Below are 24639 nucleotides of genomic sequence, written 5' to 3'. Positions count from 1 at the left end.
AACACATGAATCAATCACGTTTCACTCAACCGAATGTTGACCTCATATTACGCTAAAACACGCAATTTTCCCAGCTTGTATAGCTAATGCGTATTCGCGTTAGCAAATTGATTGACAGGTGCTGTCTGTATCTAAAAAGTGATTGGCTCTTTTACCTGCAAGGCTTGACTTTTCTAAATCCATTGACTGTTGGGTGCCAGAGCTTCTTGGTTGGGCATTCCAATTTCTCCCATTCATATAAACAGGAGTGAATTGTCTCTGTTAAACAGTCTCTGGCCTCACACTCTATAAAACTACAAAGTTCATCATGCACTACGTCTCCTTGCAAATGTTTGCACACTTTTAATTCGGATTTCTCGCATTACAGGGAAAGTAGAGGTTTACAAAAGCAACGCGTTACTTTTAGGGATGCACCGATACCAATTTTTCTCTTCCGATCCAATTGCGATATTGGAAATCTCAGTATCGGCTGATCCTGATCCTATACCAGTGTTGTTTTTTTGCATAATCAGTTTAGAGTATCTATACATTATTGTCTGCAACTAATTGGGTGTACTCTTTATATGTAAAGAAACAAACCTCTAACTACACATTATTTCAATATAAATGTATAGCTTATTAAGAAAAACTTGTATTGTTAAATAGTATACTGGATAATAATTTTATATAATAAACTCTATCGTGCACCTTTTGTCACAGATCCACTGGTCTCTCTCTCTTTTTCTTCCTCAATGCAGTCAAAGCGCTCACTCGCCCAGAGTTCTGATTACACGCACCTGCATGTCATTAGTGGTTAATCAAGGACTGCATATATACCCCGCTTTCACACACACACACGCAGCGCACGCACGCACGCACGCACGCACGCACGCACGCACGCACGCACGCACGCACGCACGCACGCACGCACGCACGCACGCACGCACGCACGCACACACACACACACACACACACACACACACACACACACACTCTGTTCTCATCGATAGTATCTCTGAGACTCCAGAGCATTCTACTATGTTAAACATACCCAGTGGTGTCTGTAGAAGTGGTTTACTCATAATTTATGACCCCCATTTTTTTTAAAGCGGCCCAGCAAAGGATGAACGTCCTGTGTTATAAACCGTGACATGAAAGACTAGTCTTGCATATTTAGTTCACCCCAAAATGGGCCAAAAGTATTTGCACACTGTCACTTAACTTCTGCTGCTTAGACTTCACTGAGTAAGGATCATTATGAAATTAATATTAGCCACAGATGAGGTGCAGATTTTGCAATCAATACTGGCCCAAAGACTATAGGAAGAGACAACTACATAATTATGAATTTTGCATGAACTATTCCTTATTCCTTAGTCCATCCACACATGAAAATTGGATATTTGCAATTATTCACATACGATTGCAGTGTTTCCCACAGGATTTTGTGAGACTATGGGGGGGTGGATCTCTGACCCTCTAGGGGGGTTCAGGGGCATGCTCCCTCGTAAGAACATTTTGAAATTAAGTTAAATACTTCCATCTGGTGCACTGGGAGCAAAATAAAGAGGCTAGTGTTGTGCTCTAGTAAACAGTTTTGTCCTCTTAAAGCTGCAGTAGGAAACTTTGAAATAAATTGAATTGAGAAACAGCGCCCCCAATTCATCCCCATTTACATGATGCTATTCAACCCCAGCCAGGGTTTAATTGACAGCTGTTCACAAACAGAGCCAAGTCATTCTTCGCCAAAAGCGATTGGCTAGAATCTAGAGTCTAAGCTAGAGTCTATGGTGCTAACTAATCTCTCACAGGGCCTCATTTAACAAGACACCTTTTTTATATAGAATTTTTTTTTCAATGAATAAATACTACCTAATGTAGCTTTAACAATTTCATGCTCTAACCAATCTGAAAAGCAGGGTACAAACTAGGGATATCAGTTTCAGCTTTTTACCTTTTAACGTTACCTCGGACTGCTAACAATAGCTAGCTAGTGAAGGAGTAAGCAGTGTAACGTTATGCCAATTAAACTAGTAACGCTAAAGTTAATTTATGTTAATCATCATGATGCTAACGGTTTGCTCTTGTACACTGATGATTATAAATTGAGTGTCGAGTAGTGTATAAATGCAGTGGATACATTTAATGTTAGTTAACAACCCTCTACGATCATGTTAGAGAAAAAAATCTTCATTGGATAGTACATTTATGTTTTTACTTGCCAGACGTTTGACCTCATGTAAGCACAATGTAACAAAAAAATATATTATGCAAACAGAGAGGGGGCCTCTTCATATATATTCACACAATATAGTATATTGTAATTTTTATTTGATTTTGCTTTATAATTATAAATCACATTTTAGCTTTTTAAAAATGTACAAATTTCACATTCTATCTATTATGATATCATGAAATTGAATTTTTACTAATGAGACAAGCTGTTGTCACTGTTTGAAATTTCATATATATTAACAAAACAATTCACAAGGTGGGAACCTAATAATGAAAATTAGGGGCTGACAATTAATTGTCAAACAAATAATTGCGATTATGATGATTAAATGTCTGTTTTAGGTGTTTCACGATATGACGATTAATTACCATAAAAACTCACAATGACCCAGCCAACCTGTATAGCTAAAATGTTAATTTCATATTATATTGTGCAATAGTAAAATATTTCTGCCTTAAATTCTTCATTTTCACACATTATTTTAAGGCTCTCTGATTAACTCAAAAGCCCTTATTTCTCATGAAGGAAGACTGAGATTGTGTCTTGCATTTGACCATCTCCACAGAAATAGAGCACGGCATCTCCTCTGTCTCACTGCTGCACTGCATGAATGAACCCCATTTGCATTACATGGCCGTTAATTGAAACTGGAGTCCTTTGCGTTCACAAAATTAATACGTTTATACCTTGTTTATTTTTCACGGGAGTTTGGCGAAAGTCTCTGTAGACGGCGTGCACATCAGAGCGCTTGAGAAGTGATTCATCTTCACAACTGAATGACACAAGTGCTTTTTTCTGCACTCATCAGACAGCATGCACGGAAAGACGAGGCTGGATTCTCTTTTACTGAATACAAAAAGTTGGTGTTCAAACTACACAACTCTATCACTGGCGAGTGAAATGTTAATTTCATTATTGAAAGTGCAGCATAATTTTATTATGCCTCACTTGTTGCCAGTGGCTAATAACAGACGTTTTTTTGGTCGCACAGTGAGTAATTTACTCGCATATGCAAGTGATTTATTTGCAATGTATAATTGCAGTTAAACCCTCACGCTTTAGACATTCTGAACTCTCCAGGAAGTCCTGTATGTGTCTGTTTGTAGGAAAGTTCACAGTATAATTAGCTTTTTATTGAAATTCTGGTCAAATGCACCTCCGGTGCCGTTCTAAATGCATACAAGTGAACCAAACTATTGAGCATCTACATCGGAGTTGTTGCTCGTGAGTAGCGCTCAAATATTGCACACCGCTGTGAAGGCTAAAAATAGCAGCGAGTGTGTGTAAATAGAGCAGCACCATTCAGTAATGCGCTGGAGCTGCACATGCATTTTATATATTTACTCATTAAACACAGCCTTTTGTGATTCACAGAGCAATCACATTTTTTCAATTGGCTTTGAATGAAATGCACAAGTCATATGAACTACTTTAATTGTATTTTAATGGTTCTTTTATGTCAATTTTTTTAGCTTTACAATAACGAACATGACTACACAGTATTGGATTTGTATTTGGCTCATCGGACATCAGATCGGTGCATCTCTAGTTACTTTAAGAAGTAAATCCAATATTGTGGTCTAAAATAAAAATAATTGCATTACTTGTTACTCGAAAAAGTAATCTGATTATGTAATGCGTTACTTGTAACACGTTACCCCCAACACTGCACCCAAGGTACTGTCACCTGTTACCTGCTAATATGAGTTTCAGTGCAAAGGTCCTCACAGCAGGAATAAACTCCTCCTCCGTCAGGTTCTCATTTGCCTCCTCACATAGAAATCTAAACACCACCTGTGCACACAGTTAAAATGAACTCCAAAAACTCAGATGACTGTATTGTATGTTATCTGTGAGGCACTGTGAGGCGTGTATGGTGTCACCTGGTATCCTTGCAGAAAGGGGTCCAGAACGGCACACAGAAACAAAAAGGTGCTGTGACTGCTCACTGACATCACAATCTCATGCTCCAACACCTGTAACACTCCACGCTTCACCAGCAAATAACAAGCCTCTTCAAAGTCCTACACACACACACACACAAACACACACTATATCATGTCACAAAAGTCTATTTTGACTATTGATTGTACATTAAAAATGGTTTATGTTGTAAATGTCTAACCTGAGCAGAGTCCCCAGGGCAAAGAATAAATTCATTGGAGAACATGTTCCTCAGGAAGTTGAAACGGTTGTAGACGTCATCTAGAACACAATTTATTTGGTGGTTTGTAACATACTAAAGTCCCTTTTATATGGTGGCCCAGAGGTGCAAAACTATTTTTTTTTTAAAAGCAAACAAAAGTTCACGGCACAAAGAAATTCACAACATCATAAATAAATTCGGCCAGAATTTTTAATTTCATTTAAACAATGAAAATAACATACATTTGGCAAAGACATTTGTGCATTGTGAAGCGGAGTACTGTAATTAAATCTCTATGGTATGAAAATTTGGCAAAATAAAAACACCTGATTCATGAGTCCTTTCTTAATCTTTGTGTTGTGAATTAATTTGTGTTGTGGCTAGCAACAGCTCTAGACTCTGTAAACAGCAAACAAAAATGTAACACTTACGACCTATCAATCATTTTGCCCACTCTCCTAGTGCTGTAGTTGCAGTGAATTATTGGGACTTACTGCCATTTTTAAGCCATGTTGCTCATAACAGTTGCCAGTTGAGGGCGCTATGTTGTTTTTAACATCCATGTTTTGCAAGATGTCTCAAAGCTCATTTAGTATCTTTGGAGTGAGTGTCAACTGGACACTTAACGATCCCATAATTCCTCGGGAGCTGAATCGACGTCACGTTCAAAACACTGGATTTAAAAGGAATGCCGGTGAATTGTGAGGCGGACGACTCTTCTCAGCTGTAAGTGATATATACAGTATCCTAAGATAACTGTACCTTGAGCTTGAATGGTGCTTGTTTAACAAAACCAAAGCAGATAATTTTTGCGATTGTTATTACGTCATGTATTCGGGTCACAATATGATGCCAACATCCCTGGATGAACTGTTCATACTACTTGTTACATTATCTTTCAGATAAGTGCGTCATTCATCAAATAGAGTACACACTGAGACAGTATGCAGTTTCGGATGCAGCACATATTTCACATGAAGACCTTTGAGATTCTATGTTTCTTCATTGTATCACCTCCTTAGAAATAGAGTAGGCCGACAAGAAACGGCTCCTCTGTGTCACTTCGTGGCATTAACACTGCGTGTATTTCCCAACAACGACAAACCGGAGCGCTCCGTGTTCTCTAAAATCCTGGTTCATATTTCGTGGGAGTTTGGCGTGAACCCAAAAGACGGTGCGTGCATTACAGCGCTTCAAGTCCAGTTCTGGTTAATCTTCACTCAGTGCAGTCCGCGGTGCAGCTCATCAAGACTGTTTGAGTTTAGTTGAATCAGACACTCAAAGGTTCTTGGAATTTAAAGTGCACATTAATCACGGTTCTCAAATAATGCCGGTTAGACGATTATTTAATAATAGCAACAGACCTAGTTGTAGCTTAATTGTGTTGTGTCTTGATTTTTGAAACTTTTGTTTGCCTTAAAAATTTTGTGTTTTGCACCTCTGGAACAATGTACTTTCACAAGACTTGAGTCAACATAAAAAGCTTTGCAGATAGTGTCATAGAATTTATAAAACATTAATAAACAATATGCTCTCACCAGGGGTGTAAAGTAACAAATTATAGTTTTTCTCAGGAATTGTACTTTTGGTAGTTTAAAATGGTATACTTTTACTTGAGTAAATTTTAAGGGATGTAATTGTACTTTTTCTGCTCTATATTTCCTTTGTGTTTGTTATATCCCTGTCCTAATTTTCTTTTCATCCATCAACATGATTGGCTACAGAGTCTTGTGACTCACATAAATCATGCAAAGAAAACTTGAATGGCAGTGTAGTGGTGGTGATTTTGATTAATCTCAGTGATGACTATAGTTTTGATTCTGTTCACCAAAAAGATTTGTTCAGATTTGTGCATTTTCTTCTAGATGAACACTGTCTTGTACATTTTGAACAAAGTCATTCAAGACTGGAAACAAGTCAAATTATCCATGAGTAAAATGTACATGTCTACAATTATACTAAGAGACTTCAGCACTGCAGATTGTTTAAGCATCATAAGTGTTTCCCCACAAATTACAAAAGCATCATCACCAAATCAGTCTAGCACTTCAAAATAGATCTCACTGGCTTTGAAAGGGCGAGACATCCGTCAACGAGAAATACGAGTTAGTGTGTGGAGGTGAACAAGAATGATTCATTCACTTAAAAGATTTGAAAAAGAACAGAAAGCCAAGGCTGCAATTGTACAATTGTAAACACATGGGTTATCAGAGTTACCGTATCCTTTCTGCAAACTTGAACCAGTCTGGCAGATCGATTATCTGGAGTCATCGGAGAGGGAAATAGCTGCTAACCAGCAAGCGACCAAGACAGACTTGGGAGCGTGTCTGGGAAAAGTTGGAAGACTTGGAGAATATGATAACCGGCAAAACAATGTCCGAAATTTTGGAATTCCTGAGGACGAAGAAGGCCAGATATGAAAGTCCTAGACGGACTCTTCAAGATTCTGCACGACATAACAGGCCATAAGCTGGAAATCGAGCGAGCTTACACAGTCCCGGCTTGGATATCAGCAGAGGGAGACAGGCCCCGATCAATTCTGGCCAAATTTTTGAGATCATCCGATAAAGATCTCCTGTTATGCGAGGCGAAGAGTAAAGGAAGGCTTTCTTGCATTTTCTTGTTCCCAGACTTTGTGAATTCGACAAGAGAGAAACGTGATCGATTCAAGGAATGCAAAAAAACTCTTACATCAATGGAAGGTTGCTTTTGCACTGATATTCCCGGCCAAATTGAGAATGGATACCAAGGATGGTCGCTAAATATTTACATGCCCACAGCAAGCAATGTCCTTCATAAAGTCAATAACTCAGCAAGTTATTTGTGGTTCTCATGTTACAGATGAGTGGGCCTGACTCACTGAACATTCACTTGACTGTCCTAGGAAGCTTGCCTTTGTTTCTTTTTGTGCTGGTTCCACCTAGTGGCTGGAGTTTGTTTTGTGGAATAACACACCTTCGGGACAGTTTATGGATGAAACGGCACGTTCTTTGTGCTTATGCCTCCTAATGGCTGGAGTTTGTTTTGTGGAATATTTCTTGCAGGATATTGGAGTGATTAGGTCATTTGTTTCACTCATGTAACAGCCACGTGGGCCTGACTCACTGAACATTCAGTTGATTGTCCGAGGAAGCTTGCCTTTGTTTCTTTTGTGCTGGATCTGCCTAGCAGCAGGAGTTTGTTTTGTGGAATAACACCCCTTCGGGACAGTTATGTGGATGAATCGACATGCTCTTTGTGCTTATGCCTCCTATTGGCTGTAGTTTGTTTCGAAGATTATAATCTATTGTGTAATTCTGTCTCACAAAATTTGTATAGAAGCACTGGACTTGAGCAATCCAAATGGCAAAGTTGTCGCGGGGGCTCTCGTAGGTGTACATGGACTGTTTGAGTTTAGAGGGATGGACGCCATTTGGTGCTTTTGTGCACGGGGTTAATGCGCACGTTTTTCTTTTTTCTGTTTGTTTGGTTCGGGGGGAGGTTCAGGGTTTGATTGCTGCACTAATGTTAGAATGTGTTCTTTATAGTTGTATTTTTGACAGCTGAAAAAATTGGGTAGATATGGAAGTGGACATGTTTTCTTTAGTGCTGGCTCAAGTAAGGGCAGGGGAGTCTTTATATTGATAAGCATCTACAATTCAAACATCTCAAACAAATAAAGAAATTAGGAATAGTCATTATTGTTTTAGCAGAACATCAGGGGAAAATTTTGATTTTGGCTAATATTTACGCACCTAACGATGATGAGGGCTTTTTTTTATAGATCTTGAAAGGATGTTGCAAGCCGTTGGCACCCCTCATCTTATAATATTGGGAGGACTCTTTAATCTTTTGATGGACTCAGTCATTGATCATAGTGAAGCATAGTGTTTAAGCCTCCTATAGCAGGATGTGTAATAATCTTGGTCTTCCAGATATTTGGAGACTTTTGAACCCATCCGAAGGGACTATAAATTTCATACATCAGTCCATAAGATTTATTCTAAAATAGATTTTTGTTTTTTATATCCAAGTCCCTCATTTCATCTGTTGTTGATTGTTGAATTGGAAACATTTTAGTCTCAGATCACACCCTGGTGAGTTTACAGGTGTTACCAGATAAGGAGAAAAAAATACATAGTTGGCGCTTTAATGTATACCTTTTGCAAAATCCTGAATTCCATCAAATGCTAAGGCTCAAATCAATATCTATATGGGGGACCAACCGATCCTCCGTATCCTCTGTGGGCGTGGATTGGGAGGCACTTAAGGTGGTTCTTAGGGGTTGGATCTTGCAGTATGTACAGAGCTGAATTGACCAAATAGAAATACAGATATAATACTATTTTGTTGTGGAAGGTGGAGTTTTGGCTATTCAGGGCAAGACCGTGAAGACAAACCCCCCCATTTTTACTTTTGTTTAGTTTTATTTTATGTTTTCTAGGGGGAAACGCCTATCTAGGGACCAGAGACGCAAATTAGCTGTATACAATATATAAAATATCATTTGATTATTTTATAATTTGAAAATTTGTCACTATCATTTTGTACATCCATTTTTAATATGTAAGAATGTTTGGGAAAATATTTAAGGAGTTATACATCAGCCGCAGTTTACATCTTTGCACATAAACTGTCAGTGTTTCTGTAAAGTAACAGTTTTTGTTCATATTTTTCAACCAAGAATAAAGGCTCCCCCCCCCCCCCCTTTCGGTCGAAAAACAAAAAAAGCATTTAATGCCATTTTGGCCAAAAATTTGTTCCATCACTACTTTTAACTTTTTGATAACAGAGTAAATAACATAAAAGAAATGAAAAAAGACATTATTCAATGGAAATGGAATGCATGGATATCATATTTGGAAACATGCAGATTCAAACCAAACTTTTTCTCTCATAAGAGCAGCATTTATTGCAGTAGGCTATATATAAAGAGAATGGGTGCACCCATTCTTTATGGCACATAATGTAGTGAAAATTGTTATCCCTTAAGTTTTTTTTAACCCAAATAAATACAACAAACATAAATTCTGAGATTTTACCTCTATTATGCAAGTGTTTTGTGTTAGGTGGATGGTTTTAATGATTTTTCTCATCCTACTGGAATTTGTGAATTGGCTTAAAGTTCATGGATAATAATTCTTTAAGAAGTAAATATTTGAATCTGTCAATGTTTCTCTAAATGTGCACACTCTTGGACTAAATGTATTTTAGATGTAAAAATATTTTTTAAATGCATTATTTTTTATAAAATTAAATCGCTCTGAATTAACGCGTTAAATCGACAGCCCTAACACACACACACACACACACACACAGTATCTCACAAAATTTAGTACACCCCTCACATATTTGTAAATATTTGATTATATCTTTACATTGCAGCAAAGTGTCATCTCTTCAGTGTTGTCACATGAAAAGTAGAGAGTGTACAGCTTGTATAACAGTGTAAATTTGCTGTCCCCTCAAAATAACACAGCCATTAATGTCTAAACTGCTGGCAACAAAAGTGAGTACACCCCTAAGTTAAAATGTCCAAATTGGGCCCAAAGTGTCAATATTTTGTGTGGCCACCAATATTTTCCAGCACTGCTTTAACCCTCTTGGGCATGGAGTTCACCAGAGCTTCACAGGTTGTCACTGGAGTCCTCTTCCACTCCTCCATGACGACATCACGGAGCTGGTGGATGTTAGTGACCTTGTGCTCCTCCACCTTCCATTTGAGGATGCCCCACAGATGCTCAATAGGATCACCCTCAGCTTCTTTAGCAAGGCAGTGGTCGTCTTGGAGGTGTGTATGGGGTCATTATCATGCTGGAATACTGCCCTGCAGCCCAGTCTCCGAAGGGAGGGGATCATGCTTCAGTATGTCACAGAATTCATGGTTCCCTCAATGAACTGTAGCTTCCCAGTGCCGGCAGCACTCATGCAGCCCCAGACCCTGACACTCCCACCACCATGCTTGACTGTCGGCAAGACACACTTGTCTTTGTACTCCTCACCTGCTTGCCACCACACATGCTTGACCCCATCTGAACCAAATAAGTTTATCTTGGTCTCATCAGACCACAGGACATGGTTCTAGTAATTCATGTCCTTAGTCTGCTTATCTTCAGCAAACTGTTTGCAGGCTTTCTTGTGCATCATCTTTAGAAGAGGCTTACTTCTGGGCCGACAGACATGCAGACCAATTTGATGCAGTGTGCAGCGTATGGTCCGAGCACTGACAGGCTGGCCCCCACCCCTTCAACCTCTGCAGCAATGCTGGCAGCACTCATACATCTATTTCCCCAAAGACAACCTCTGGATATGACGCGGAGCACATGCACTCAACTTCTTTGGTCGACCATGGCGAGGCCTGTTCTGAGTGGAACCTGTCCTGTTAAACCGCTGTATGGTCTTGGCCACCATGCTGCAGCTCAGTGTCAGGGTATTGGCAATCTTATTATAGTCTAGGCCATATTTATGTAGAGCAACAATTCTTTTTTTCAGATCCTCAGGGAGTTCTTTGCCATGAGGTGCCATGTTGAACTTCCAGTGACCAGTATGAAGGAGTGTGAGAGCGATGACACCAAATTTAACACACCTGATCCCCATTCACACCTGAGACCTTGTAACACTAACGAGTCACATGACACCAGGGAGGGAAAATGGTTAATTGGGCCCAATTTAGAAATTTTCACTTAGGGGTGTACTCACTTTTGTTGCCAGCGGTTTAGACATTAATGGCTGTGTGTTGGGTTATTTTGAGTGGATAGAAAATATACACTGATACACAAGCTGTACACTCACTATACATTGTAGCAAAGTGTCATTTCTTCAGTGTTGTCACATGAAAAGATATAATCAAATATTTACAAAAATGTGAGGGATGTACTCATTTTTGTGTGTGTAATTTATATATATATATATATATATATATATATATATATATATATATATATATATATATTAGTGCCTTGCAAAAGTATTCAGACCCCTGACCAATTCTCTCAAATAACTGAATTACAAATGTTGCAATTAAATTAATTCTGTTTGATATTTTATTTTAAAACACTGGATCTAAAAATCTATTATTGTTAGGTGACATTGGTTTTGTGTTGGGAAAAAACAAATATAAGTATTCAACCCCTGTGCTGTGGAAGCTACCAGATTACACTGTGAATCGTTAAATTAGCATTTTCTAGATAAAAAAAACCCGTGAATCTGGAGGAAAAAGAAGACCAAAGGGCATTCCACAGAAGTTAAAGTAATAAAAATGTATAGATTAGGGAAAGGGTACAAAAAAATATCCAAATGTTTTAATATCCCAGTGAGCACAGTTGGATCAATAATCAGGAAGTGGAAGCTGCACCACACCACCCAGGCACAGCCAAGAAATGGCCGTCCCTCAAAACACAGTGCTCTAACAAGAAGTGTGTGGTCAGATGAGAATAAGATAAAGCGCTATGTGTGGTGCAAACCTAACACTTCCTATACCTCAAGACACACCACCCCTACAGTGAAGTAGCAGCATCATGCTGTGGGGATGCTTCTCACCAGCAGGGACTTAGCATCTTGTTAGAATTGAAGGAAGAATGGATCTAGCAAAATGTAGGGAAATACTGCGAGAACCTGCTTCAGTCTGCTAAAAAAAAGTGAAGCTTGGGAGGAAATTCACCTTTCAGCATGACAATGATCCCAAGCACAAGGCCAAAGCAACACTGGAGTGGCTCAAGAACAAAAAGATAAATGTCCTACAGTCAATCCTATTGAGAATCTGTGGCACTATTTGAAATTGCAGTCCACATTTGTCACCCAACCAACCTGAACAAATCTGCCAAGAATGGGCCATAATTACTTAGTCACTGTGTGCAAAGCTGGTACATATGTACCCCAAAAGACTTAAAAGTAGTTATTGCAGCAAAATATGGCTCGAACAAATATTCATGTGTGGGGCATAAATACTTATGCAAGCAAGATATTTCAGTTTTTTTATTTTTCATAAATGATTGAGTTTGTGTTTTAAAATATAATATCAATCAAAATAAAATTTCAGTGTACCATTTGTAATTCAGTAATATGAGAGAATTGGTCAGGGGTCTGAGTACTTCAGCAAGGCACTGTGTTTATGTATGTATATATTAGGGCTGTCAATTTAACGCGTTAATTCAGAGCGATTAATTTGACTAAAAATAACGCGTAAAAAAAAAAAAATGAACACCATTGATCGCAATGCCCCCCGGAACGTAATATGGAAGATTCCTGAGAAATGCAAGCTTGTAGTACCACCTGTTTACACCAGAGTGCAGTAAGTGAAACTTCAGCTGCGTGGCAATGCGCAGTTTATATAGTGAAGAAAAACACCCTTAAGCAGCAGAACAACACCAACATGTGTTACGTTCTTGCGTTTAAAACACTTGATCCGAACTAAGTGATCTCAACATGTGTTCAAGTATTAAACTATATTTATCTTGACACAGTGACCTAAAAATGTTATGTTTATGACGCAACACATCCAAGATACTACACAAGCATGTCTGACGCAGCTGTTCATTGACGGATCCTTAAACAAGCTCCCATAATAAATCTACAACTGATTGACAAATTCACTTGTGAAATGGATTGCTGTGAACTGTATGCCAATGATTGACTTACACTCACCTAAAGGATTATTAGGAACACCATACTAATACTGTGTTTGACCCCCTTTCGCCTTCAGAACTGCCTTAATTCTACGTGGCATTGATTCAACAAGGTGCTGAAAGCATTCTTTAGAAATGTTGGCCCATATTGATAGGATAGCAGCTTGCAGTTGATGGAGATTTGTGGGATGCACATCCAGGGCACGAAGCTCCCGTTTCACCACATCCCAAAGATGCTCTATTGGGTTGAGATCTGGTGACTGTGGGGGCCATTTTAGTACAGTGAACTCATTGTCATGTTCAAGAAACCAATTTGAAATGATTCGAGCTTTGTGACATGGTGCATTATCCTGCTGGAAGTAGCCATCAGAGGATGGATACATGGTGGCCATAAAGGGATGGACATGGTCAGAAACAATGCTCAGGTAGGCCGTGGCATTTAAACGATGCCCAATTGGCACTATGGGGCCTAAAGTGTGCCAAGAAAACATCCCCCACACCATTACACCACCACCACCAGCCTGCACAGTGGTAACAAGGCATGATGGATCCATGTTCTCATTCTGTTTACGCCAAATTCTGACTCTACCATCTGAATGTCTCAACAGAAATCGAGACTCATCAGACCAGGCAACATTTTTCCAGTCTTCAACTGTCCAATTTTGGTGAGCTCTTGCAAATTGTAGCCTCTTTTTCCTATTTGTAGTGGAGATGAGTGGTACCCGGTGGGGTCTTCTGCTGTTGTAGCCCATCCGCCTCAAGGTTGTGCGTGTTGTGGCTTCACAAATGCTTTGCTGCATACCTCGGTTGTAACGAGTGGTTATTTCAGGCAAAGTTGCTCTTCTATCAGCTTGAATCAGTCGGCCCATTCTCCTCTGACCTCTAGCATCAACAAGGCATTTTCGCCCACAGGACTGACGCATACTGGATGTTTTTCCCTTTTCACACCATTCTTTGTAAACCCTAGAAATAGTTGTGCGTGAAAATCCCAGTAACTGAGCAGATTGTGAAATACTCAGACCGGCCCGTCTGGCACCAACAACCATGCCATGCTCAAAATTGCTTAAATCACTTCTTTCCCATTCTGACATTCAGTTTGGAGTTCAGGAGATTGTCTAGACCAGGACCACACCCCTAAATGCATTGAAGCAACTGCCATGTTATTGGTTGATTAGATAATTGCATTAATGAGAAATTGAACAGGTGTTCCTAACAATCCTTTAGGTGAGTGTATGATCAATAATATGGTATTAAACAATTATTATTCTAAAACCGCTTTTTTTATTGTCTTATTAATGATGAACTCTTCTGCCACAAGAATGTAATGCACTTTAATCGTATATACAAATATTTGCTGAGAAAGCCCCTCACATAACAATAACTCAATATATAGTGATGAAATAATGATACATAGTTATCTTTAAATATAAAAAAAAAACTATATATTGAGTTATTGTTATATGAGGGGCTTTCTCAGCAAATATTTGTATATACGATTAATTAAATCGGGACACCATGTAATTAATTTGATTAAAATGTTTTATTGATTGACAGCCCTAGTGACACACACACACACACACACACACACACACACACACACACACACACACACACACACACACACACACAGTATCCGGAAAGTATTAACAGCACTTCACTTTTTATGTTACAGCCTTATTCCAAAATGGATTAAATTCATAATTTTCCTCAAAATTCTACAAACAATACCCCATAATGACATTGTGAAGGTAGTTTGTTTGAAATCTTTGCAAATTTATAAAAAAAAAAAAAAAAATTAAAAAAAAGGTCTGTAGACCTCAGAGACAGGAGTGTATCGAGGCACAGATCTGGGGAAGGGTACAGAAATATTTCTGTAGCATTGACGGCCCCAATGAGCATGGTGGCCTCCATCATACATAAATGGAAGTTTGGAAGCACCAGGACCCTTCCTAGAGTTGGCCACCCGGCCAAACTGAGCGATCAGGGGAGAACGGCCTTAGTCAGGGAGGTGACCAAGAACCCGATGGTCACTCTAACAGAGCTCCAGCATTTCTCTGTGGAGATAGGAGAAACTTCCAGAAGAACAACCATCTCTGCAGCACTCCACCAATCAGGCCTGTATGGTAGAGTGGCCAGACGGAAGCCACTCCTAAGTAAAAGGCACATGACAGCCCACCTGGAGTTTGCCAAAAGGCACCTGAAGGTCTCTCAGACCATGAGAAACAAAATTCTCTGGTCTGATGAAACATCTTTGGCCTGAATGGCAAGCGTCATGTCTGGAGGAAACCAGGCACCGCTCATCACCTGGCCAATACTATTCCTACAGTGAAGCATGGTGGAGGCAGCATCATGCTGTGGGGATGTTTTTCAGCGGCAGGAACTGGGAGACTAGTCAGGATCGAGGGAAAGATGAATGCAGCAATGTAAAGAGACATCTTTGATGAAAATCTGCTCCAGAGCGCTCTGGACCTCAGACTGGGGCAAAGGTTCATCTTCCAACAGGACAACGACCCTAAGCACACAGTCAAGATAACAAAGGAGTGGCTACAGGACAACTCAGTGAATGTCCTTGAGTGGCCCAGCCAGAGCCCAGACTTGAACATCTCTGGAGAGATCTGAAAATGGCTGTGCACCGACGCTCCCCATCCAACCTGATGGAGCTTGAGATGTCCTGCAAAGAAGAATGGGAAAAACTGCCTAAAAATACATGTAATGTAGCATCATACACAAAAACACTTGAGGCTGTAATTGGTGCCAAAGGTGCTTCAAAGTATTGAGCAAAGGCTGTGAATATCTTTTTTATTTGTAATAAATTTGGAAAGATTTCAAACAAATGTCTTTCATGTTGTCATTATGGGGTATTGTGTGTGTGTGTTTGTTTGTTTGTATATATATTGTCTAATTCAATGGCTCAGTCTTTGTTCTATTGCTTGTAATTTGTTGTAACTTTTTAAGTGGGAGTGCATTTAATTTTTTCCTCAAAAGTTAAACCACTTAGACATTTTTACTTGAAACCCCAGAAAATATAATCAATGATTTTGAACTCAGAAACTGAAAAGCATCATAGTGAAGCTGGGCAATTCCAGCATTATGGCCATGATATATATATATATATAAAAAAAAATCACATACATACACACACAGTGATATTTTTGGCCATATCACCCAGCCCTAATTAGCAAAGTATATATGGATCAGCAATGCAACTGGCGCTAGCTCACTATCAAAGCATTAGGTGAGGTTAAAGGTGCTGTAAGTGATTTTTTTTTCATGATGTGACATGCAGAAAATTGTCCTTTTCCCTGAAAGATTTCACTAAAATGAGTGTCCAGGGATATCTCATCGGTAACTGTGACAGCACTAGATTGTGTAAACAGCAAACAAAAATGTGACTGCGGACAACAGACAGGGTGCTATTTTGCTCCTTTTATGTTTGACAACCACGAGAAGCTGATGTCTCAACGCTATCTTTGGAAGGTAGGATTTTGAAAAGAGGGAGCCTGTCTAATTCAATGGCTCAGTCTCGTGGAAGTTCAAGAAAGGTTAAAAATCGCTTAAGGCAGCAATCACCTTTAACAGCTTTATAGGGTCACATATTCACCATATCTTTAAAATAACAAGCTCCCAGATTTTAAAAATGCTTTCATGCCAAGCTGCCGACACTGAGTATGTCAGACTCGCTATGCGTTCACAGAAATAGCTGCCCAAGCATCCTTTTTAACAACATGATGCATTTATTTTATTGTGCGTTACAGACATGGACCGCGAGTACTTCCTGATTGCTATGCTCCATCCTAATTTCATGATCACTGATCCAGGGTAGATTTTTTAAATTCTACTTGTCTATAGTTAAAGAGCTACTCTTTTACTCTTACTCGAGTAGTTATTAGGACAGGTACTTTAACTCCACTCACACAATTTTTTTGGGAAGTAACAGTAAATTTACTTGAGTATGAATTTTCAGTAATCTTTCCACCCCTGGCTCTCACATACACATATACAGCCATTCACCTTTTCTGCAGGAGTTTGAACTTTGCATGGCCACCGCTAATAAAGCTGGTCTCAGAAACACATGCAGGATCTGGTTTCTGTAAGTGGCGCAGGAGAGCACAACGACCGCTCGGTGAAACACAGCTTCCTCTGGTGTGGTATCAACCTTTGGGGTTTCAGTGACGTTCAACTGCACATGCCCTCCAGACACACTCAACAGGTGTCTGTGCAGATCTAAACTACAGCTTATCACTTCACTGCAGGACTCTTGATCTACAGAAAGAGAAAGATATCAGATTATTGAGAATTGCTCAAATTTAGGTCAAGTAAGCTTGGACTGAGCTATCAGATTGCTAAACAATTAATTATTTGTTGACCATCTTTTCTTCATCCAAGCAGAATCTTAAAGTATTAATCTGTCATATGTATAATAATTTTTGCCGTTCTGATAACATTTGAAGAACAGGATATATGATAATCTGACACAATTTCACACTTTTCTATTCACAAAGCATGACACATTTCAAAATCCACGATCCTTTAAATAGTGTGCATGTATCTGATAAACAATTTGCTAGGATTTCATATAGGTCATTGACATTTGTACAATATCAACACCAACAGAGGCATAGCAACTAAGGATGTCAAAATACTAAGTCTGTAAACTGTAAACACAAGTTATCATTTTCCACAAACATTGTTATTAGCAGAATGTTACCAATATTTTGAAATGTTTGGTAATACAGTACAATAATCTCAGTAGTTTTAGTTTACAGAAGTTTATTTTTTACATTCAGTTTCTGAATGTTTCACATATTGTATCACAAATCCCTTATTATATTAACAAAATATTATTTTCTAATCCCGATGCTCTTCTCCAATGTGCAAAATAAAAAATGTATTGGGAGTTATACCAGAATCTTAAAATCATGCACCTATGACACAATTGTTCAATTTTTAAGTTGTCTTCCAAAAAAGTAGAATAGTCCATTGGACTGCATTCAAAACCAATTTTTGACTTCCTGACAGGAAACCTTTTGTACATGAAAAGTATTGTTTAAATCTATTAATTTTAAGGATTGGACATAAAATACCATATGGAAATCCACCCGCATAAACTCCAGAAAATAATATATATATAAAAAAAGAAAATGTTACAAACGACTTCCAGACATCCAGAACAGGGCTCAGAAAAGTAACAGGTACCACGTGACAACACTGTTTATGCTCCATTTTAGAAGAGGTAGGACTATAAGTTTGGATTGAGGATTGCGATCTGGGGTATTTGGATGCCAAGGCAACACCTTAAACATTTTGTTACATTCCTCAAACCACCCGAACAATGTGTACATTGTGGCGCATTATCCCGCTGATAGAGGCCACAGCATCAAGGAATACCATTGCCATTAAGGGGTGTTCCTGGTTTGCAGCGATGTTTAGGTAGGTGGCAAACGTTAAATTGATGGCCACGTGAATGTGGTGACCCAGGGTTTCCCAGCAGAACATTGCCCAGAGCATTGCTCTCAATTACTTCCCTGGGGAAATGGCACACACATACACGGCCATCCACATGATGTTAACAAAACAGGACTCATCGTACCAGGCAACCTTCTTCTGCTGCTCTAAGGTCCAGTTTTGACACTGTGAAAAGGGATCATCTTGGGCACTAAGACTGGTTTGTGGCCATGCAGCCCCATTCGCAGCAGGGTGTGATGTCCTGTGTGTTGAGACATTCCTCCGGAATCCATCGTTAAAATTTACTGTGACTTTTGCCACAGTAGACTTTTTGGTTCGGACCAGTCTGGATAGCCTTCATTGCCCTAGTGAACAGATGAGCCTTGGGCACCCAACACTGTCACCGGTATGTGGTTTGTCCCTCCTCGATCCACTGTCAGTAGGTAATCACTACTGTTGACCGGGAGCACCCCACTGGGTCAGAGATGCTCTGACAATTTGGCCCTTGTCAAAGTCGCTCAGGTCTTTACTCCTGTCAATTTCACCTGCATTCAACACGTTGACTACAAGAACAGATTGTTCTCTTACCATCTAATCTACCCAGACCTTGACATGTGGCCTTGTTAGGAGATGATCAACGTTATTCACTTTAACTGGGATTTGTCAATGTTTTGGCTCATCAGTGTATAAACAGATTACATCTGATCTTAAGACTTGTTTTTTTTTTCTCTCTCAACAACATTATTTTGATCTGGTGCAACTTCATTTCTGGAAAATATGGTACTTAATACTGATATATACTTGAAAATCTTCAAGCATTGTTTAATTCATTCGAATATTTGTTTTATTGATTTTATTTGTTCTATTGCTTGTAATTTGTTGTAACTTTTTAAGTGGGAGTGCATTTAATAGTGGTGATGGAACGAGGCCTGACGCCACACCCATGTATGTTGGACTACATGTCAAGTGTTTAGAAATGTAATCTTTGTTTACATGTTTGTTTCATACCTTTTTGCAAACATTTGTAGCATTTTCTCCCAAAAAATGTCACATGGTGTAAACAAGTTATTTAAATACTTTCCTTACACCTTAAACATGTGTGTACATAAGTTAACCATAATCCAAAAAAAGTTCTCAAACATATTTTAAGGTAAAACATTTTTTTTTTTAAATTACATGACATTTGAAACTTACATTTTTGTGTCAAGAATATAATGCTTTCTTCATGTAACTCCATTTGACCTGAACAAAATGTGACTTCATAAAAATGTCAAAATATCAGATATTTTTTTTAAACTTCACACAAAGTGATGTATTTTTTTTTCATAACAGAATTGTTCCTTGCATTTTGGATACACCACCTGACTTTAATTTGGTGGACAAAAGTTTTTAAAATAAATATTTTAAAACAAAATTGCTTAACTGCTTTTTTGTTTTTAAAGAAATAATAAAATATTATTCCAAAATACTTTTTTACATTTCTTTTTACACAAATTTCAGCTTTTAATTAGTGTTTTTTTTTCCCTCAAAAGTTAAACCACTAAGACATTTTTACTTGAAACCCCAGAAAATATAATCAATGATTTTGAACTCAGAAACTGAAAAGCATCATAGTGAAGCTGGGCAATTCCAGCATTATGGCCATGACATTTTTAGTGAAAATGTGAAATTTAACTTCATTTATAAAGTATTCATTATCAGTACATCAAACAAACATATAATAATAGACCCCAGACATCAGACATTATTCAGTCTGGACAAGTTTTTTTTTTGTTTAGATCAGGAAATGAGCTTGCATTATGGATGTGACAAAAATGCACACAAGTTTTTGGGAGACCACACACACTTTGTAAAAACTCTTAAAAATTTGCTTCATGTTAATGACCCATACACGTTTTTGCTGTGGAATTGAAAGTGATATCAACATCGGTTAATTTTACTGATATTATTATTGACTACTGAAATTTTGGCATTGTGACAACTCTAGTCAAATCCAGTTGTTAGTTCTCTCTCAAAAGAGCTCATTGCAGCAGGGTGGTACCTCATAAATATACATTTGTTTCTTGATGGACTGATTAAATCCTGCGCACTCTTGACTAAGAATAAAAGTCAGCCAATGAAATTGGAACTCCCTTACCAGGCCAGTCCAAAAATGCTCCAAGCGACAGCGCCAGGTATCTGAGCCAGTCTGTCTGTTCTGTGAGAGAGCAGCGGTCCAGTCCATCAGGGTTCTGTAGAAGCAGTGTGGCGATGAGGACCCAGGGCTTTAGAACCATGTTCTCCTCCTGTATGCGCACCAGACGGAATGCAGCATCATTCAGAAACGTTTGAGTGTCAGTGCTGGGTTTCTGAGGAATGTGCCTGAGAACAACACACTGAAGTTAGAACTGTTCTAAGAAATTCTAAGAATGTCATTTTGATCTTATTCCTAGACTTGAGAATAAGTGTGATTCATAAAGGTTCGTAGGTGTTAATACTTGGTCTCAGCTCCTAAACTCTTTAAGAGCACTGGAGAGGTATCTTAACCAAGTTAGGAATAGCATGATGACTGGTATGATTTCTCCAACAAAGAATGAATGTGTTGAACTTATATGATAGTGGAATTTGGGCAAATGTAATACATAGTTGAGCCCACAAGTGAAATCAATCAATATAAAAAAAAAATTTGCATCTAAAATGGAGCCCAACCCAAGCACTTTATTTAAAACTTTATGGAAAAGCACATAGTTTTGTATGGGGTATCAGATGCTGACAGATTCCTTCTGCTGTTTAATGCGCTTGAGATGTTTAATCCTCACTTCTGCTCACTTCCATTTGACTGATTTATTCTTATTTGTAAATATTATGAATTCAGAATCATACAAGTTTCCATTTCTAATTTGCAAAACAATAGCAAGTTATTGTTCCATCAACTCATTGAATGCGTGCCCATACCTCTCAACAAAACTAAGCACAACGAGAAAGGGACAGCAATCATTTTGACAAAAATATTGATTTTGATAAAATATTCTGATTCAGTGGTTGAGGAAAGGCCATCACTGTAGTCCTTATTTCACAAAACCCAAGCGTCACCTGAGTCAGCACTGAAGAATCTGGGCCAGTCTTCACAATTTCTTTTATCTTACCACTTTGAGTTCTCCAAAGAGTTCCTATTGTATAAAAGACTCCACAAATAAAGAGACTTTTACTGCAAGACTTTTATTATTATAAGAGTTGCAATTCCTTACCCTTCCTGTAGAAGGCATTATTGTGTTAGTTTGCTTTTGGCTGAGCCATTGTGTTATACGGAGAGGACTGCAGTGGTGTGGATGAAAGTTTGCCTGTTATTTTAATGTTTGTTGGTGATTCAAAGTGTTAGTACATGACAATAAAGTAAGTGTTCTTTGGTTTCGTTATGTTTTAACTGTACTGGAAGTATTAGTTAACTTTTTGCACTCAGGCATTCAGGTGTCACTCAATCTGTGATGGATAGTGTTAAATATTATGGTTTACTTTGTAATCTGCCTATAACCTGTAACAATGATACAACAGAAGAGTTAATCTGTATTATTCAGTTGGATGAGGTTTATTTGTACTAATAGTTTGTTTGTACACTGATTTGGGTTTCTTGATAATAACATCAATATTCGAGTAATTCCTTGGAAGAACCTATAATCCTGTTGACCTTTAATGGCAAATTATATTTGTAAATTGAGTTTCTGTTATTTAACTGTGAAAGTAAATATGCTTGTATTTTGGATTGAACATTGACAGTTATCAAAATATGTACCCATTAATACTTTATCTGAATGCAACATGTCTAAATGTTGTTTTCTCATTACTTGTGTCCTAACAGACACACAGGGGTGTTTACGGCTAATAGAAGTAGAGTCAGAGCCTAATAGTCCATTAGACTCTCCAACACCAATCTAGACATTTTTGCTTAAAACATATTAAAAAAAAACTGCTAAGAGCAAGTTTTACTAAGGAAATCTTAAAATAAGAGTAAGGCGGAGTTGACCTCGTTGCTATGGATTATTAGCGCACTTTTAAATAGCCCTCAGGGATTATTAGACAGGGAAAAGCTATTAGTCAGTGAAGACAGACAACAAGATATAGAGATATATATAAAGATTTTGCTCTTATGGAAAGAAATTGGTACTTTATTCACCAAAGTGTCATTCAACTGATCACCATGTATAGTCAGGACATTAATAATGTGAAAAATACTATTACAATTTGAAAAAATAATGTGTTCAGAATTTAAACTATCCAAAAAAAATCTCTTAAAAAATCCTCCACATGCAGCAATGACAGCTTTGCAGATCCTTGGCATTCTAGCCGTCAGTTTGTCCAGATCCTCAGGTGACATTTTACCCCACACTTTCTGTAGCACTTGCCATAGATGTGGCTGCCTCGTAGGGCACTTGTCACGCACCTTGTAGCTGATCCCACAAAAGCTCAGTGGGATTAAGATCCATAACACTTGGAGAGTCGTGGCGCCATGCGAGGTTCGGAAGTGTGAATGGCGAGCTCTGGGCACTTTGATAGTTTTAATACTTGTGTCATAATCCTGTAAGATTCTTAACTGTTTTATGAAGACAATATGTCAAAGAATTCAAAATCCTCTGACTATGAAGTCATTAAAAGACACTTACATGCTCAAGCTGAAGCCCCTGAGCTACAGGCCGAAAGCCCGGGACTCAATTCAACTAGTGTGGTGGAGGAGATCCAGCATCAACTGTCGAACATGACGGCAATGCTGACATAGTTCTTTGCTGACTTGAAGGATCTTGCTGTAATATGTCGATCGATCACTGCCATGGAGACGAAATTCACCAAGTTGGTTAGAAGAGTGTTGGATGATGAGAAATGGATCGATTATCTGGAGTCATCGGAGAGGAAATTAGCTGTTAACCCACTAGCGTCAAAGGCGGACTTGGAGTTTGTTTGGGAAAAATTGGAAGACCTTGAGAATCGTAACTGGTGAAACCACACCCAAATTGTTGGAATTTCTAAGAACGAATGCGGCTGAGATATGCTGAAATTCCTGGACGGGCACTTCCCGAGTCTGCACGACGTAATAGGCCATAAGCTCATAGAATTCCGGCTCGGAGATCCGGCTCGGAGATCCGCCAAATTTCTGAGATCATCCGATAAAGATCTCATGTTACGCAAGGCGAGTAGTAAAGGAAGGCTTTCTTGGAAGAACCAAGGCATTTTATTGTTCCCAGACTTTGAGAATTTGACAAGAGAGAAATGTGATTGATTCAAGGAATGCAAGAAACTCTTACATCAACGGAAGTTCGCTTTTGCACTGATGTTCCCGGCGTAACTGAGAATATATTCTAAGGATGGTCGCAAAATATTTACATGCCTCAGCAAGCAATGTCCTTTATAAAGTCAATGCAGAGTGAGCCCGACTCTCTGATCATTCTCTTGATTGTCTGAGGAAACGGAGCGCCTATTTTGTGTCTTTTTGTGTTGGTTCCGCCTAGCCCATGGGAATTTGTTTTGTGGAATAACACACCTTCAGGACCGTTTCTGGATGAATCTGCACATTCTTTGCGTTTATGGATGGAGTTTGTTTTATAGATTATTTTCTGTTGTGAAATTGCCTCTCACAATTTTTCTAGAAGAACCGGACTGGAGCAATCTGACAGCAGAGTTGTTTTGGGAACTCTCGTTGTACAGGACTGTTTGAGTTTAGAGGGATTGACGTCAGTTGGTGTATCCAACTGGGGTTAATGCACACATTTTTTATTTTCTGTTTGATTGGTTAGGGGTAAGTTCGGGGTTTGATCGTTGCACTAATGTTGGAATGTGGTCTATCATTACATTGATAAGTAAACATCAACAATTGAAATATCTCAAACAGATTAAAAGATAAATTAGGAGGAGTCATAGTTTTAGCAGAAACAAAGGGGCAAAGTTTGATTTTGGCTAATATTTAAACACCCAACACTGATGATCAGGTTTTTTTTTTTATAGATCTTGAAGGGATGTTGCAAGCCACTGGCACCTCTCTTAATATAATATTGGGAGGAGACTTTTGATGGATCCAGCTAGATGTTAAAATACTGTCAAAAATTCTGGCTAAACCAATTAAGTTATGACCTCTCTTATACATATAGATCAGGTGGGGTTTATTCAGGGCTGTAGCTCTTCTGAAAACACAAGGCGTTTCATCAATATCATGTACAATTTTTCTAATTCCTAAAACTTTGTTAACTTCGAGGTTTAAATTACAT

General features: G+C 38.5%; 1 protein-coding gene across 3 annotated transcripts in view; it reads right to left on the bottom strand.

The window, feature by feature from the left end:
* Positions 1 to 24639, bottom strand: part of gnpat (glyceronephosphate O-acyltransferase) — a 120049-nt gene that overhangs the window by 15076 nt on the left and 80334 nt on the right. For 2 of the 3 annotated variants that reach the window (XM_052095509.1, XM_052095507.1), the window contains 5 exons: positions 20547 to 20770; positions 16976 to 17227; positions 4341 to 4420; positions 4099 to 4239; positions 3910 to 4009 (listed from right to left, as the gene is read on the bottom strand). In XM_052095509.1, coding sequence (XP_051951469.1) covers positions 3910 to 4009; positions 4099 to 4239; positions 4341 to 4420; positions 16976 to 17227; positions 20547 to 20770 — 797 coding nt within the window. Of the gene's footprint in view, positions 1 to 3909; positions 4010 to 4098; positions 4240 to 4340; positions 4421 to 14485; positions 15636 to 16975; positions 17228 to 20546; positions 20771 to 24639 lie in introns of those variants that run through there. The other variant, XM_052095508.1, reaches the window with a different exon arrangement.

The sequence above is a fragment of the Xyrauchen texanus genome, chromosome 28 (assembly GCF_025860055.1).
Source record: "Xyrauchen texanus isolate HMW12.3.18 chromosome 28, RBS_HiC_50CHRs, whole genome shotgun sequence".
Taxonomy (NCBI): domain Eukaryota; kingdom Metazoa; phylum Chordata; class Actinopteri; order Cypriniformes; family Catostomidae; genus Xyrauchen; species Xyrauchen texanus.
This window is presented reverse-complemented; position numbering and strand designations above follow the sequence as displayed.